The 18,885-nt window shown below is 36.3% G+C and overlaps 1 protein-coding gene across 2 annotated transcripts in view; it reads left to right on the top strand.

Annotated features, from left to right (window-relative positions):
- SEMA3A (semaphorin 3A) overlaps nucleotides 1-18,885 on the top strand; it is a 324,291-nt gene that overhangs the window by 291,259 nt on the left and 14,147 nt on the right. For both annotated transcript variants that reach the window (XM_039389081.1, XM_039389108.1), the window contains 4 exons: nucleotides 317-461; nucleotides 6,348-6,567; nucleotides 11,642-11,733; nucleotides 14,505-14,546. In XM_039389081.1, coding sequence (XP_039245015.1) covers nucleotides 317-461; nucleotides 6,348-6,567; nucleotides 11,642-11,733; nucleotides 14,505-14,546 — 499 coding nt within the window. The remainder of the gene's footprint in view (nucleotides 1-316; nucleotides 462-6,347; nucleotides 6,568-11,641; nucleotides 11,734-14,504; nucleotides 14,547-18,885) is intronic.

Below are 18,885 nucleotides of genomic sequence, written 5' to 3'. Positions count from 1 at the left end.
AGGATTGAATAGTTCTCTAGAGACAGCCCTACTGAAGTTTACTCAAGTTTGGGCTTTGGCCTTCTGGGGACAGTATATTTTAAATAGTGGAGTAGCAACCATCTGCTTAGGAAAATGTCTGGGAGATCGTATCAGTTATGCTGAACTTTCACAGGAGGTGAATGAGGATTGCTCTGAGAGCATGTCAGGGTTTTGATAATCAACACATGCAATAAATTAGAAAGCACCAAGCTGCTATTCCCACAGCTCTACCACTTGATTAAACTGACTGATAATTTAAAGAACCTGATTTGATTTCTTCTCCCCTCATTTTTAGTAATATCTTCAAGGGATCAGCAGTGTGTATGTACAGCATGACTGATGTGAGGAGGGTATTTCTTGGTCCCTATGCCCACCGAGATGGCCCAAACTACCAGTGGGTTCCCTACCAAGGGCGAGTGCCATATCCACGGCCAGGAACTGTAAGTACCCTAAAAAACGCAGTAATCAAAGCTGGGAAAACTATGGAAAATATTTTCACACGTGACATGGTCCTTGAGCTGAGATCCAGGAAAAAAACTGAAACAGATAACAAAATGGAGAGGGTGGTAGAAGGGAAAACTAACAGTTCCTCCAGGTCCAAAATATACTGATTTTCTTGTAGCATATGAAACTGCAATAACAATGTCACTTGGATTTTAATTTTGGCATTCGTATTAACAACTTCAGAAGAAGTTTGAGCAATGGCTGGAGAATTCGACTGAAGTCAAATATTTTAGTCAATTATGCTGCATTATCCTTTCCTTGGAATTGTTTTTTTTCCCAAATATTGGCTGAGTCATTCTTAGTGAGAACAAACGGAAAACAGAGCATCTGTCTGGCTGTTAAGAAATTTTCAATCATCATTAAATCTAGAACAGTGAAACAGATATCTCTGCAGTGGATGATACGGCGACTAGAATAGTTTCTATCTTCCATTGGCATTTTTAAAAATGTTTGCTTCTACCTGATTCTCTGTTTTTAGTTTATGAATGACTAAAATTCAGTCTATGTAAGGCATCCATATTTACAACTTGAAACTGGTATCATCACATTCTAGAAATATTTAACTGCCTTTGAAATTTCCCGTAGTCTAAGAAGATGGGACACTTATGAAACGAGTTTTAATTGTATGCCTGGGGTCGCTCCTTAGCTTGTGTAAATCAGCTTGGCCCATTTATGTTCTGAACTATCATTGCAGAAGATTAAATATATACGTACGCACGTATACATAAAAACATATATGTGTAAATAATATATATGTCCATAATATTCTTTTAAAAGCCTTCTTAAATATAAGGCACAAAAAAGCAGAAATAACTTCGCTTCTTTAATTCATCATATTTTCTATTTTTATCTCGTATGTTTGAAATTGTCCTTTCAAACCTGATCTTTCAACTGATATATATGCTCAGCCTAATGAAAATTACTTCCTAAGTAAAAGAAAACAGTGGCTCCCTGACACCCCTGTTCCACAGCACTCCTCACTTCTTCACTGCAACTGCTAAAGGAATTTCTAATTTTTCCAGGGTTAAAACACAAGCTCTGCAGCATAGAAGAGATTTCATTTCTCATTTGACAGTGCCTTTTTTATTCCTAATAATTACAGTTAATTCTGATATGTCAGAAGGCTAGATTTTTTGAAGCTGTATTGCTTTACATCTCTGGGGAAAATGTGAATGAGTAGATATTTTTGTTATTTCTTGTATAACTATTGTCACTTACTTTTCAGTCTGACAGACTTAGTGTTCATTATCCTGTTTATTTAGATTCCTCTTTGTTTCCAGTATCCATTAACCTTTCTAAACAAAAACAGATAATAGGCATTATTTAGAACACTGGACAAAGAAGAAGGTTAAGAAGGTTACGTATTTCTATCACAGAAATAAATTGAGATAAGGGACTGACTGCTGCAGAGAGGCTCTGTTACGTTCATTCCTCTGCAGAGATCAGATGCAGCTCTACTGAGATTCTGAATGCACAACTGAAATAGTTGCCCATGAGACTGGCAACACAGTTCTGCCCACCTCAGGTTATTCCAAGACTTCTCTTAAGGTCTTGAGCTGAGATCCATATGGGAAAAGAATAACTTGATGAAATTCCCCAGAACAAGCAGAAAAACAGGGAATCAAATCCAGCCCCCTAAGTGGCAAAGTGACCTAAGCCACCAAAGCTTTTGTGAAAGTAAGGAAATGCAGTTAGGTTACATATACTTTTATTTCTGTCTGTGCTCTTAGAATGAATGTTACCCTTAAAATTTCATTATAAAATGCTTTTAATAAGATTCACAAAGTTCAAAGATGTTCAGATTCCACTGTAAACTGTTTTCTTGCCTAAGGGCAAATGTGATCCCAAATTTTACAAGTTTACATAACCCTGCAGTCACATCATGTAGTGCAGGAGGCCATGCCACTGTAAATGATGATAGAGGGCCTGAGATCATCAGTTTCTCCTAGCCCAATGCAGGTGACTCATCCTGAGTTCTGCTGCTTTGAAAAAAGATGAGTCCCCTCACAGTTGCTAAAATTATTCTATTATATTAATAGGATAAAAGTAGATTTTAAAATGAGATACATTTCTGGCTGTAAAGAAGGTTTTTGTTTTTAAAGTGATAGAGTTGGATGTGTTTTCAGTGGCTTTGAAGACTGTTGAGAATAAAGAAGAAAGATTTTTGAAGTTCCTTTAGATCTCAGACCTGGGGATTCCTTTTCCAAGAAATGCAAAAAGAGAAGGGGGAAAAACCCCTTAACGTCTTAGAGTAATTCATTTCCAGATTGCACTGCAGTTAAACAGTGCTGAATTATCTCAGGAATTTAATAGGTGAGGTGCCAGTAAACTTCTCGAGCATCTGGTGACCTACCCAGTATGAGGAAGGGAAAAGGAAAGTAAACGACTCTTTTAAAAAGTAAGAAAACTTTGTAAACAATTCTACATCAGCTTCACATTTAACAAAGGAGTTGCCAGAATTTTTCCTGTAAGATCTATAGAACTTGGGGGTTTTAACTTTTTTTTTTTCTTTTTTTAACTTTTTAACAGTATTTGGCAGAGGAGGGAGGATTTTTGTATATATCTCATCTTAACTGAGGTACCTCATCCTGAATTCTTAACTGACTTTCTGTGAATTCGGCTACAGAGCTAAAGTTTTTCTGCTTCATGGCACCAAGAGTTATGACCAAAGCACATTTTCTTCCTACCAGAATGTAAATACTGATTTCTTCTGTTCTGTCGGATTCACTAATAGGCCAGTTAGGGGATAGCCTAGTTCCTTCCTCCTGACTGATCAAATCCCCTATATTGCCTACTGGGGACCAACAACTGGTATTGAATGTAAAAGGCAGGAGTTCTTTGACTCTGCTTGAATCCAAGATCAAACTCATTTCTCCAAACCGTTCAGAATATTTGTATTCGGGCCTGTATTTTGGCAGATGAAAACCTACTTCTTTGCTGTCAGTGGGATTGATTTGGTATATAAACACAAGTTCTGATTAATCACCTTGGCAATTAGCTTGATCTAGACCCACTAATATCAAAAATGGTCCTGTAATTAACAGCAAGGATAATGTCTTTGTTGTGTCTCCTGGCTTTGTGTTCTTCACATAAAACATGACAGAGCTTGCCTTCTCAGGACAGTTGTTCTGTTCTGTTCTATCCTATCCTATTCTATCCTATCCTGTCCTATTCTGCTTCTGAGTTGAGATTCCTCTGCAAGCAGTTTGGACTATGGATGGGCTACATCTCACCTGCTGATGGTACCCATTTTACTCATTGAAAAGGGAGGGATTTATAGCAGTGGCAGCTGGGTTTCATCTCAGTTTTCTAAAGTAGGATGGGATGAATATGAGCCGCAGCCTAGTCCACTTCAAACTTAACATGTAAAGACACAAGATTACAGTAATTTAGAAAAGTGAGGGATACAAGGAATAACCTTGGACTCAGAATTGAGAGTGTTAAACACACAGAATTATGACACTAGTTCTAGTTTTATGATTTTTCCACACAAAATATATCTTGATCCATAGAATCATAGAATATCCTGAGTTGGAAGGGAAACACAAGGATTATTGCACACAACAGCCCCAAGAATCACACCATGTGCCTGAGAGCGTTGTCCAAATGCTTCCTGAACTCTGGCAGGCTTCGTGCTGTGACCACTTTTCTGGGGAGTCTGTTCCACATTGCTGCAAGTAAAATCCTTTGTTGGAAAATGAGTCAGAAAGTAAATATTTAAGCTATTGAAACACAGCTGAAATTCATTTGCTTATAATTAAAAGGAATATTCATTTAGCATTTTTTCAGTGTTTGCCCAGATGCAATTAACAATACTTAGTTCTTCTTAGTGAATTTTATACTTAGAGCACTTTACATATATTATCTAATTAATTATTATCTAATTATTATGTAATTAATCTTAATAATTAGTATTGAACTGTAGTTAGAATATTAATCGACATGTAAAGCAAATTTAAAATTGAAGCGTAGAATTTGAAACACAATTTTTGAGACACACAGTGGTTTGGTCAATAAATATGAAAAGTCTATCTGATTTTTTTTGTACAAAAGAGCAGGTGCATATAATAAAGCTAAAAAGGTTAAAAAATCACAATAAAATAGGTAACTAACTTGCTTTCTGCTTTGTGTGCTCCACATGCATTAATCAAATATTCTCCCTCCTTCCATTCCTCCCTTCCATACCGTGTAATGAAACCGAATGAAGGAATTTGCTTACTAACAAATATGCCAACAAGGGACAATTTACACATTATATGTCCATGCTGGAAGAGTCCCTTTGCTGAGTATAGCAACTACTCCTTTTGCCAACATTGATTTTTAAATTTCATTTCTGATGAATTATTAATAGTTTGGATCAAGGTGATAGCAAAGACAATTGATTTCTTCTGCTGAGCATACTGCAAGGTCTGGATTCTTGGTTAATAAGATGTTGTCCTCTAGGTTTTTAATTTAATTGGTGGATACTTTATACCTGGATATAAAGGGCAAATTAGGTAGGGCATTTTAACACCAGTTGTTTATATTTGAGGTTCAAATACCGGAAAAATAATTATTATCAGCTAGGTTTCAGAGTTTTATATGTTTTAAATAGTTATCTGAACAGATCAGCATTGGGGTCACCAAGTTTTTTGATGAGTATCTTTGGCTTGGTGTCATTGTGGCTCATTTTCTTCACCCATTCAGCAATACTAATATACTACTAATACTTATGTTAATGTAACCTCTAATTGTTTGTAAAATAATTACCAGTTCTGCAGAAGAGATGAGGGCAAATGGTGATGATCAGTTCTTGAGTCACCTGATGGGGATATGTGGTAGGTGAAAGTGGAGGAATACTTTTGTGGCTACCAACAGCATGGTCTTACCTCCCCTTCCCTTTTCAGCCTCTTTGTTTTGCTTACATTGGGAGAACATGAGCTAAATGTGAAAAGTAGAGTCCTCTGCTTTTCACAGATTAGAGGCAAAACTGTCTGGCCCACCCAGGACTATATGTGGGGGCAAGGTGATTCTTTACTATCTGGCTTCATGGGGACCAGATTAATCCCAAGGGGACAGCAACTTTTCAGTCACTGCGCAGGACACAACAGTGAGGAGCTATTTCAGTTCTTTAATGAGACTCGTCTCACTTAACTGTTCACATGGGCAGGATCATCACCAACACTCATAGAAGGCTTTCTTTAGAAGCAGTGGGGAGAAAAACAGATACATTTAGGACGTGACTCATTAGATTTGATTTAGCGTAACAGGATCCGTGTATCTGGACTACGTGCATGACACAGGCTTGTTGAGACAAGCAGGAGTTTGAAAAGTCAGTAGAACAGGAAATTTTCCCAGGATTTAAGGATTTGGTTCCTCAGAGAGTAATTCGTGCTTCCAATCAACTTCTGAAGATAACACTTTGAAACAAAGATGATGGCATAATTAATTAAATTTGTGCTGTATACATAACCAAATACTGAAATTGCTTGCCTCATACTGAATGATTTTGGATATTTCAGGATTTCTTCCTTCTGCCAATTAAAGACTAATACTAATCACAATGGACTGAAAATCCTTTTGTTCTGCATAGCAGTAAGACAAATGGTGTATGAGGATCATTTGCATTCTGTTATTCATATTGGTTTAAATCCAAAATAAATAAAAAATAGATACTGTCAGTAATAGAATTAAGTTTTGCTGTCAGTCAAAAAACACCTAAATTCCCTGTCATATTTGATTATAGTTTGCAGTAGTTGGGATGATTGTAACGAAATGTATTTCTAATATGTTTCTAGTGATAAATAATAAAATGTAAAACATTTCCTTCTTTTTATTTCCAGTGTCCCAGTAAAACATTCGGAGGTTTTGATTCCACCAAGGACCTTCCTGATGAAGTTATAACATTTGCCAGAAGTCATCCAGCTATGTACAACCCAGTTTTCTCCATTAACAACCGTCCAATCATGATTAAAACAGACGTGGATTATCAGTTCACACAAATTGTGGTAGATCGAGTAGATGCAGAAGATGGCCAATATGATGTGATGTTCATCGGCACAGGTAGGAAGTCCTGAATCTACAACGTGCCTCCAGGCATGGTGGAAACATAAAGCAGATAAAATTTCATACTCTGAAAGACAGAACACTGACAGAACAGTGTATACCTGTGAAAATTTGGGGCAGGACTCAAAACCGTGCGTGTGGGGAGCTCTTTGTTACATATGTTGACTGTTACAGGTTCAGGCCGTGGCCTGCATAGCTAAACTCTTTAGGAGTTTTGCCAACTGGATTAGGATGAAACCACCCTCTTTTCAACTACTGTTATTAGGGATTTTTATTAGAAATATCTTGCCTTATTAATTATAATTTAGTATTAAAATGAGGGTTTGAAGTGCAACATAAGAAGTATTAACGCAAGTAAGGCAAGTATCCAGGTATGGGAAATGTCTTGTGTGCCTTTCAAGTATTTCAAGTATTACCTTAAGATGCTCAGCTCTTTAGCCAAAAGGATGCATCATTTTACTTAAGATGAATATATCTGGCACATGCAAAGTGTTTTCAGAAGAGCTGATATTCAAATAGAGACATGATATCCTTTCCAAAGCATTTTCAGAATCATACAGCTTGGTCATCTCATAAAAGTGGAAATATGCACCCAGAAAAGACATTTTCTCCAGAAAGGTAATAATGAGAAATAAATGTGTCCAGAAATTAGGTGATATTCATTTTCCTAAGTCCAATACCTTCAGAACTGTGCTGAGTAGTAGTTGGTGGATCTGTTTCACCTCTGAATATTTTCCATTGGTGGTCTGATGTTTCAGCTATGTTGAATAAAAGTATTTTAAACTTCTACTGAACTTAATTGCTAGTAATTAGACGTTGGCATCATGAAGCCAAAACAAATCAAACCAAAACCCTACTGTTTCTTTTCAGCTTTAGACCAAAGAATATCTATCTGACTGTCTCTCTTATAACAGTCCAATTTTTTACATGCTTTAAATACAATTCTGGTACTCTAGACCTGGGGTCAGATTTCCAAAGCAATAAATATCAAGGTCCCTTTCATGTCGATGCCTGAAATATATTATGAGTAAACTGAGAGCTGATGAAGTTTTGTGTACCAAACACAGTGCAAGCATAACAATTCAGACCATTTACTGCAGAAAATGCAGCTCTGCAGAAAGGGTTACAGGACTTTAAAGCTGTGAACTGAGTTATTAGATACCAGTGCTATAGTATGCTCTTGCACAAAACACTGAGAAGTATTTCCATATGATTTTATACAACACATATATTTTCCATCACTCAGAGACTTCAGTGCCATCTAAAGTTGGCAGTATTTGGTGCCTTTCAACAAGTCTTCTATGACCTGTCAGCTAAGGGAAAAAAAAAATATATTAATGGCAATACTCCCCTTGGCTGTGCTGTGAGGGAACAAGCCCTTCAGCATCGAGAGTATGATGCTGAACAAACATAAGGAGCTGATTTAAATCTATATCTTGAGCAAAAGAGGTGCCATTTATCTCACCAAAGCTTGGTATTCAGACTGAAAAAGATGCATTGGTTTCTGCAAGGAAAAGCAGTAAGTTCTTCCAGAGAGAGATTCGTTGTACTTTCTTCAAGGCCTCTCTTAGAGTGAGGTGAATAGTAATACAGAAGTTCCTGTCTGTTTTCAGACAGCACAGGAAGATTTACTTAAAGCTGAGCTACAACTTTTAGATAGTTACCATTATGTATACTAGTTCTTTAGTTATCATTATAGTAGTTCTTATGTAAATCGGTCAGGCAAGATCTCCCTCTAAAAGAACCTCAGTGATAATTTTTACCTTGAGTTGGGAATTTAGGCATCCACCTAATTCCCTAAACCATTAATATTCAGGTGTGTGGTAAGTGCTTGGGATTCCATCCAGTGTAGGCAATAGCCATGCCCAAGAACTATAAGCAAAGTATTGAAACATTGTTACTTGTATTTGCCAAAAGATATTTCAGCGGCAAAATCCCACCTTTGCTGCTGTATAGTGCTATTATTTCTTGAAATACTACTTTTGTCCGTAGAAACTGTCCTTTTCCCAGCAGGACTTTATACCTTCATGGGTCAAGAACAGGCATTACAACACTCATGCTTGGAGCTGGAATACAAAAGATGTGCCATGCTCCTCTAAGCTCACTATCCGTACTGTGGTTTTCAGAATGAGGAAAGGGCATCTTCCATGTGGGGGAAAAATTAAAGAGGCAGAACCCAGGCCCTGCCTGCCTTCTCACTGAGCCAGCTGGTCAAAGTCAAATGAATCAGAAACAGATACACAATCAGAGTGTATTACATCTTCCCAAGCAAAGAACTAAACCAGGGAGCAGATTAAGGACTCTAGTCCATTTTCCCACTTGATGATCTAAAGCCAAAATTATGCTCTCTGGGATATGACTGGGTTTTTCTGTGCAGGTCTGTCCCATCAGATTAGATATATTTCTCTGTGTTTTCCCATTGCTGTTACAGCAGTCTACATTATTCCCATGTACTGCTGAACTGCAATATATTGGAGAAATACTTTTTTTTTTTCCTTTTCATTGAATAACTGATGATAATTGAACACAACATAATTAATAGCCACCCAATGTGGTCACATTTTCCTTTCCTGTGGGTGAAATCTTTAGCTGAGCAGTTTCTTTCCCACTGTGATTGTACCACTGTGTTTCACAATGAAAATAAAATCCTATCGGCATACTTGAAAGTATATCAGAAAAAAACAGGATTTAAGATATGCTCTTAATGCATATCCTGAATGTCTAATGTTTGGGATCCTTTGGCACAGTCAAAGTACCTCTGTCAGTAAAACAAATTAATAAGAGTAATTTTATCTTACTAAGCAGAGCCTATTGATCCTAAAGGAGACGCCTCATTCCATTTGTGTGAAATCGTTTGAAATACTACTCTGTAAAACTTGATCTAGAACTCAGATAAAGCCCCACTTTGGTACCTGTGGCCTGACCAGAGTCACCACAGTGATTAACACAGTGTATCTTTGACCTCAGAGGCTTTCTTGAGATCAAACAATTGTAATTGTTGCAGGATCCACTTAAAAGTCAGACCTTTTGTGGAAACAACGTTCTGGGAAGCTTGTGTGTCTGCTCAGTGCCCACTCAGACTGTTTCATGACAAATCTCCCTTTATTTCTAGGAAATGGCATTTGATAGATTTTGACTGAGGACAGTCCTAGTCCAACACAGAATACAGTTGTGACACTTTACTACGCTGTTAAATTTATTAGATCAGAGTTCTCTGTTTTTTACCTGTAAAATGTATTTTCCTCAAAAGCACAGTGCAAAATATTAGGATAATTAAGGAAATGAACTCATCCATTAAATTACAAATATAACTAGTGCTAAGTTATCTGTCGTTCTGAATTACTCTGTGGATTTTTTCTCTTCTTGTTTTAAAGTTTATATTGCATTTGTTCTATACCGCTCTCAATATTTGTTGAATTAAATATATTCAATTAGCACCAGTAACCATAATGAAAACCACTTCCAAACCCACTTATCTAGTATATTTTACTAGCTTAGTTTTTACATATAGCTGCCTAAATAAAAACAAAGTTGTGTTTTGCTTTGCTGTTGCTTTAAGAAATAACTGGTTTTTTTCTTTTTAAAAAAGAACATATGAGTTTGTGACTAATACAAGAAAACAGCGATGTACATATTCTTGGGGGGGGGGAATTACATCTTTCTAAACTTCCAAAAATATGTATTTAGAAACCAACATCTGCTTAAAGGGAAGCAGATGGAAAAAAGAAAAATCTCAGTTCTACAGGATATTCTAGGTTTTCTAAGATATTTTAGTACAAATTCATTTAAAGAAGTTAAATACCAGAATTTCGTTAAATCGTTAGCTCTTAAGTTAGTTGCCCTATAAAAACATTTTCAACATGTGTAATCTCTTTGTTTCAATTTTTTGCATATTTTAAATATAGAAGTGGTGTGTTGTCATCTTTTTAATCAGAAGTTTCAACTAACACACACAAATATATATAATTATAAAATATATATATACTTGATTTTGTGTAACTGATGGTTAAATTCTTAAGAATGTTGACCCTTATAGTTCTTTCAGAATTTTATCCACATAAAATGCTTTGTATTTTCCTAAACTATTACTGCTGTAGGATGTGCAACATGAAAAGTCCTTGGGGATGTAGTTGGTATACCTATGATACATTTATATGGCACTACACTTGGCTGGTTAAAAAGAAAAGTCACATACAGAGTGTTTGCATTTCAGAGAGTCTGCAGTGATGCGTGCCAACCTAGAAATGATTCTTTTGCTGTTTTTTTCCTGGAAATTTTGTTCATGGAAACAAAGAAATAAATCACAGATGCAGAAGCTGTATAACAGAGGTGGTCTTCAGTCTCAACCATGTTGACAAAACCAAAGGCTGTAGCTCTGGAATTTCAAGTGCTGGCCTTGCACATGTTAAAGCCAATTGCAAAACTCCAAAAATGTAAATGGATATAATATTAAAATTCTGGCACACACCTATTTCTAAACCAAAGATTGAAGTTGTATGCTTTGTACTCCTCAGTGAAGACCAGTACCTAACAGACAGAGAAATGTCTTAAGGGGCTTATACATCTTCGGTACTTTGTTTGACACAGGGAAGATCTCATGTACTTGAGAGACCCAACAGATTCATCTGTCTGACAACATTTGTCCAGATGGTTTTATGTCCATACTGTCTTTACATACATTTTAGGAAAGACAAACATCATATTCAGAATGGACTATAAAACATACCTGGGTAAATGTAATACATTTCCTTCCTCAATTATGCATCTGTAATTTTATACTGTCACTTAAATAGTATTTCATTACAGTTTATTCTTTAATAACTATAGTAGTATATATCTTCTTTGTTGCATTTTGATAACTGAAAGACTTCGGTAAAATTCCCTACTGAAATTCAGTGTTTTCTGAGGTTATTTTAAATAGCAACTTTTATTTTGAATGAGTGCTGAGAGATATGTAGCTTCACAGTCCTTATATGTGAAATAATTATATACTACAAGAAACGCTGGCTGCTACAAAACTTAAGTATTCATCTTAAGCACCTGAAAACTCCGTTTTTTTTTTCTTTTCAAGATATTGGAACAGTTCTTAAAGTGGTTTCAATTCCTAAGGAGACTTGGCATGAATTAGAGGAAGTCTTGCTGGAAGAAATGACAGTCTTTCGGGTAAGTGAGGCTAAATTTCAAGTGTCAGGTTGTAGATTTCTCTGTGGACAGCTGCAAACTCAACTTCTTGCACTCTAGCCAAGGAATAGCCTGGCATACACCTCTAATTAGCTTGTTATTTAGAGACCCAGACACTAGTCAAAATAAACTTGAAACTTTCAGTGCTAGCTGGAGGTTAACAATAAAAGGAATGGTATTGTCGACTCTTTTTTGGTGGTTTAAAAAATAAATTATTATTTCTGAATCTTAGAGCTGTTGCATGCTGGAGTTAAATATCTACCTGTGCAAGTCTAGGAATAATGCCTGTCTGTTGTCTCCCAGAGTTATGCAATATATGAATTTATAGTTGTATCAGCTCTTAACACTATTCAGACTATCAGCATATTGTAACTAGGAAGATACTTTGGGTAAACCAGTGATGTGCCCAGATTTTTTTACAGCTAAGGAACAAAGAAAGTGTTTATATTTTCAAAGGTGACTTAGAGACTCAATTTCATGGTTTGACACAAGGCACCGTAAACACCTCCTAAACTTCAGCACTTTTTGGTGAAAATCAATCTCTTCTATTTTTCCTTTTGAGCCACCTAAAAAATACGGCATCCCATAGGCACTCCTGCGAGGCGAAGCTGAGCAAACCTTTCAAACAGTTTCCAGACAGAACGCAGGAATGTCTCGTGTTTTGTACACAACAACGAATCATTTACATTCCCCAGGTTATTCTTCTTGTCAGTGCCGTTTTATGGCACCATTTCACTGGCTCCAGGCTTTTGGGGGGTTGATGCCTAGCTGGGAGCACGAGGTTAATCTGACGGCACGAAGATGATGTTTGCATGCTCCGAGGGCCTCATGTCGTGTGGTTTCGCTCCAGATGTGCTGACAAGGACTGTGTCCTGGACCCGCCAGAGGGGCCCAGCCACCATGTCCTCATCAAACTCAGTTGCCACCCCTTCATCTTTGGTTTCTGAACAGAGACAACATATGTAAACAGAGCTTATAAATATTTTTATTATTATTTCCAATATTATGTTTAGTTTTCCTTATGGGAAATCTTGCTTTTACTGGTCCCAATCTTGTTTTGAGTGCCAGATATAACTGAAATACGGGTGTGTCTGTTTCTGCGGTCATTTTTTTTGAGGGCAGACAGTAGAAACTATAAGTAAACTATGAGTAACATGGGAGAAGTAATTTGTGAATCCTGGCTTTCTTTTTCTTTTTTTCCTTTTTTTTTATACATCCAAAAGTCATTACATTAATGCAGAGTAATTTGGCAATTGCTGATAATGTATGAGTCTCTTCTCTAAATCAAGTAGAAGTGCCAAGCTAAAGGAGATCAGACAGAATAAAAAGGGAAACAAGGAAAATAAATGGAGTGAGTTTTATTTCGGAAAGGTTTTACAGAAGCAGAATAGTTAGTGCCAAGTTCAAATTTAGTATTTTATTTTATGTGTGTATTTTTTCATTACACAAAAGGATTTTGGTGCTCTGATTTACTTGAAAGCTTTTTTATCTCCTTTGGCATGTTTTTAAGCCTTAAAAAGGACATTAATGTATTTCAGTGGAATAAGGAGAATTTGTGTGCATGAGATATGAATCTTTCAATAGGGAATTTGCAAAAGATTTTTCATGTACCTTATCCAAATGTAAGTTTTCTTTAGTTGCTAAAGAGTCCATGTACATCATGAACAATGTATTTTGATGCTTAAACCGCAATGTTATGAGTACAATGCTTTCCATTTATAATTCCACAAAGCTGAAAGCCTTTCATGTCTGTTACATTGATAACAAATGCCTCTTTTAACCCCATTTGTGCAATATTTATCTGAACAGCTGAGCAAACTAATGAGTTCAATTTCCATTCAAAAGTTACGCTTAATCGATGCTTTCTAATATAAGATCTGTTAAACCCCCTGCAGTGGCAAGTCCACATGCTTACCATCCACTGACCCATATCAAATTCTCTCAGGATAACCAAGTTGAAAGCCACAGAAGTGTAAAAGCTTAATAAGGACTTTATTAATGTACATAACCAAAAGTATAATGCATGGGATCAATATCAAATATTTAGATGGAATAAAGTTCATGCAAAATGGACTTGCACACTTTGTAACAAAATTATGAACTTTTACTCTCAAGATTAAAATCCATCCAAGAAACTGGGCCTAAAAGGTGTAACAGTTGATTAAATAATGGATATTCTAGGGAGTAAAAAGCCTCGTGCTCATTTCAGTTGTGTGTTCTGCAAATGTGAATAACTTCTTTGTAAGAGAATAGTGTGGTGCAGTCAACAAGATTACTCTTGGGATTAAGACTTGTTCTTATGAATAAAATTTCACAGGAATTGGGTTTTCACCTTGGTATGGTTAAAAGGCGTTACTTATTTCAGTGTTATCACCCTTAATATATAGCATCTATGAATATAACCATTATTATTTTCATATTTCCTGGGAGGTTCTTTCAATGGAATTTTAATATTAAGTGTAGAAAGTAATTTCAAGATGTGAAACTAGTGACAAAATAATCACAATGAAACTGTAATAATAATGGAAAATTACATGTCTACAATCAGTACAGCAATCAAAGATGCATGCAGATATGTACATGCATTCTAATTCATTTACAGCTAGAAATTATTCCACTGCAAAAGACAACAAGAGTTTTATTACTAAAGAGTTCATAGTTTAATTTCAGGGTTTCTAGGTTGTGAAAATAGCATTGTAATAGAATTTTTATGCTTACAGCTCATTTTATATTTTAACTCTATTTTTCCCTAGGAACCCACTGTTATTTCAGCAATGAAGATTTCCACAAAGCAGGTACTATGTGCACAAACGTTAAATCTCTTTCGAATATTTATTGGTCTCTGTCTTTTAGAGACAGTAACTTGGCAGTCAGCAGAGACATATTAATTGCAGCAGCAGCATCCCATCCCTTTACATAAACATCAGTAGTTTCTCAGGAAAATGTGACGTGCAACAGAGAAAGGAAAAGTCTAGTGTGTGTTACTGGTAAGGTGGAAACTAAACACAAACTAACCAGGTGTCTGGTGGCTATCTAGAAAAAAAGCCAAATAAATTCCATGTTATGGAAAGTTTTCATGACAGAGAAACTGTTGAAAAGGAGTGGACAAACTTGGTCCCTTGCTTTAATGGGACTAGTTCTAGTTTCTATAGGAATAGTTACAGTACCAAATGCAGATGGCAGAAGCAAAGGATGGAAATGAGACATCCTCCTGTCTTTTTTGTCCTATGCCCATTCCATTCCTAGATGTGTGTCATTCAGCTTTCAGAAAGAATTTAGATCTGTTTCAGTCCAAATTTTCCATGCCCTTCTGGTTCAGTGATGTGGTTAGGATATGGGTTCAAGACTCCAGAATTTATATTTCCTACTTTCTATTTAGTACACTAATAGCTGCTTATAGAAAAAATATGTATTATAAGGCCAGATCATAACTAAAATGAACTGAACCTCTTGATGGATAGAGGTGAAGTTTTGTCTGACTTACAGTAAAAGTGATTCCTGAATTTCTAAGCAAATACAGGGAATTATTATTAGGCTTCTTTGTGAAGCAGTTGATGAATTATATAGTCGTGCAAAGAACATTGAGTTGCAGTCCGTGAATGAAGTGGGTATTAAAGGCCTATCTTCGGTTTTGCCCGGAATTCAGTGGATGGAACCAAACCACTGTCATTTCCTACTTCAGGACTCTGAGCATAAAACTTAGTGTCAAATTTAACATTTTTTTTTCTTCTTTTTCACATTTGTGCTGATTTGGAGCCTAATTTAGTAAATATAAGTAACTTGTTCACACTCATTAACTTTTCTGTTAATGCCATTGTCAATAAAGAGGAGAATTGGTATTACTTCAGGACTAGGTGCACGGAAAATTGTGCATGTCATAAATTAGATTTAGTTAATTCATCTACCTCACTCTGTATATTAGTAAAAGAAGTTAAATTCATTCTGTAATGGACAGAGCCTAGTATTACGTTTCAAATTATGCACACTTAACTCTGAATTCACTGTATTTAGGAAAGTTGTCTGAAAGCAGTCATGTGTTTGATAAAAAATTTGGGGTGAGAACGCTCTTCTAGGATACTTTACCACCTAAACCAACAAAAATGGCAGGACCAAAAAAAAGGTACTATTGCATACTGGAATATTTAAAAACAGACCTGTCAAGCTGTATATATGTTCACATCATAGCAAAATGCTCTGCTTTGGATTATTTTTATAAGTACATTCCCTTAAAGCAGCCAATCATATGTGAAAATTGACCATGCATTTTCATACAGCTTCTTCTTCAAAGCATCTTTAGTTATTCAGGAGAGATTACAATTTTCCTTGAGTCTTCTGAAAACAAATTTACACTGCTAAAATTGTTTAAGGCTAAAAAAGAGCATACAACACAAGTTATTCAGGCAGAGTAAAACTCATGAAAAATCAACCAGCCTCAGGCTAAAAATGACAGAATCATGATACAGGGTGACAAACTTTTGGCAGTATGTATGAAATAAGTATACGGCAACATGTTTCCATTTTACATTTATGATTTTAAAATCCTTTAGCTCTAAAACTCAAACACTTTACTCATTGTGTTCTGATAAGCAGGGCAGTTTTTGTATAAACAGCACGATAATTCTATGCATTGTAGAAAGCAGGAGCATGAAATGTAAACACTAAAACCAGCATGTTCTATTGAATGCCTTAAAAGCAGTCACTTCATTTTGGTTTTTCACTAACAAATCTTTCATCCAATTAAAAACATGGTACTGGAAGCTTCTCCTTATTTCTTAATGTTTTTACTACTCTGATTGTTCAAAGCTACCTCTTTTCCCATCATGCCAATCTGTCATGTTACAAATTACTCTTCTGAAGACCAAAATCTACAAATTCTTCAGGAGCAGAACTTAGCTTAAGTTTTAAATTGTGTGAAGCTACAAGGCTCCCATGTCTCTCTCTCTGAGTATAGATTTGGCCCTCGAGCAAGTGTGTCTTTGAGCAAGGGAATTTAGCCTTTATGTGCAAGACTAAGCCTTGCTAGTCTTTTGCCACTCTGCTGTCATTAACTCACAGGAATTGCATCTGTATTTTCTCACTGAAGCTACATATTTCTCCTAATTGTGTTTAGAACCCTAGGTTTGTGTAGCCCTATCACTTAAACAGTGTATGCATGGTTAGCAATAGGCACAAACCATCAGAGGATGGCATCCTTAAGCTACTGCAACACGCTGCAGCTGCCTAAGGTCCCAGTTCTGTGGGACACCCTAGCTACCGCCTTGCCCTGAGCCTGTCAAGTGGAGCTCCATAATTTTTTCCTTGATTAAGAAATGTGGGACCAGGCCAAAAAGTCAGGCCTGGCTTTCAATCAAAGGTGAAGTTTTGTGGAGCAAGCTCTCATCTCTTTCTCAGGTTCAGGTTTGTGATGCTCTTGTTTCAAAAAGCAATTGGATTTCTGGTGAAATGGGAAAAGGACAAGAAGATCCTGAGCTGATAAAGGCCAAGTCCTTGTCTGGCGAACTGCTTTGAAGAGCTTTTGGTTTTCCTCTATAAGATTTTCAAGGAAAGTGAAGGCAGAGACCTTCAGAAATACCTTAGTGACTATTTTCATAATATATTTCACAAAATACTGAATTTTTTTCAAATATCACCATTTCTGTCCATATTTGGAATACAGAAAGGACTGGCTCAAAATTGATATATCACTTAAACAGCCTCCTGAACTATTCTGCAGTCACTTTCCAAGGCATAAAATTAAATTAAATGGGATTTGAACCTCATGCTCCCTAAAGTTCCTTTTAAAATTCTGCTTAAGTTATTCTTTTAAGCATTACATTTTTTTAATATCTCTTTTTTTTTTTTTTTGATTCCAAATGGAGAATTCTCTTATCTCTATCTGACTTGGGAAAGACTGCTTTTTTGGGCAGCACCATGGGGCAAACATAAAACACTGGATTGCTTAGAAAATTAGTGTCTTCAGTTTTTCTTGCGTTCTCATACTTCTGCGAGAACTTTTAGAGGACAGCCTTTTTTTTTTACCCCTCTCTGGTTTGATCTGATAATGAGCTCATTGATTAAATTAATGTCTTGGGAGAGACTCTGCCCAAAAGGCAGTTTGACTGTGTATGGCAAAGTAAGGTCAGACCATTGATGCAAATAGTTCTATTACTATTTTCTGATTTTCTTACTACCTGGATTTATATATTGTTGGTGTCCAGAATAATTATCACCAGCTGGAGTCTAAAACCAGGATCAGAAGAGCAGCAAACAGGGCAGCAGCTTCAGGCTGTGCAGCACCTGAAACACATCCCGAAGTTCACTGGCTGAACTTATCTAAAAGGAATAGAGTCTTTAAGTAACCCTATTTTGGCCTCCGTTGGTTTTTTGTGGGTTTGTTTGTTTTTTTTTTTTTACATGTTTCTGCTCATTCTTTAATTCTAAAGACATTTATTAGAAATCATGGAGGGTTTTTTTACCAAATGAAATTGGTTACAGAGGTCCATGAGAAACCATTACACCATTCTTTATTTTCCCCTGTGCATTCTCTGGGTTGATTTTTATATTAGTTGCACCACACGTTCGTATACGCTTATACAGATATTAATGCCCCAATTACACAGGACTCAGATCAATACCATCTGGACATTTAAGATACTTAACTGAAGCTCTAATTTGACCTATGCTGCCTCAGTAATCAGTAAAGAGAAGAAACATCCCTTGAGAAGCAGTTAGGTCACCTAAGATTTGAATTGCTGCTCTTTTTACTGCAGGACATAGCCCTAAGGTGGATACTTGATTAAGTGACTTAAGTTAGAGAGAATCAGCTTATCATGTCTGTTGCCTGTTATCTCTTCTCAAGGCTACAACAGTAACTGGGACTGGTATGTGCAGTTAAGGCTTTGTGTAGAGCTCTCTGTGGTCAGAGATTTTTGCCTGGAGAATGTGGGTTTACAACCCAGCTATGAAACTGTAATAGATGGAAACAGCTGCTTAGAAAGGGTTTAGTTTTCAATTTACCAGTAAATTTTCCTGTGGGTGATTTCCTTGTCATATTTTCCTTGAGAAAATACAAGTGTTTATATAAATGCACGGGATGTTTCTGTTACAATTAATATGTCTGTATAAACTGCCAAGCTGCTGTCTCTGAAAGAGGTT

This window comes from Pipra filicauda, unplaced genomic scaffold, assembly GCF_003945595.2.
Source record: "Pipra filicauda isolate LSUMZ 115617 unplaced genomic scaffold, ASM394559v2 scaffold101_size5749837_pilon, whole genome shotgun sequence".
Taxonomy (NCBI): Eukaryota; Metazoa; Chordata; class Aves; order Passeriformes; family Pipridae; genus Pipra; species Pipra filicauda.
This window is presented reverse-complemented; position numbering and strand designations above follow the sequence as displayed.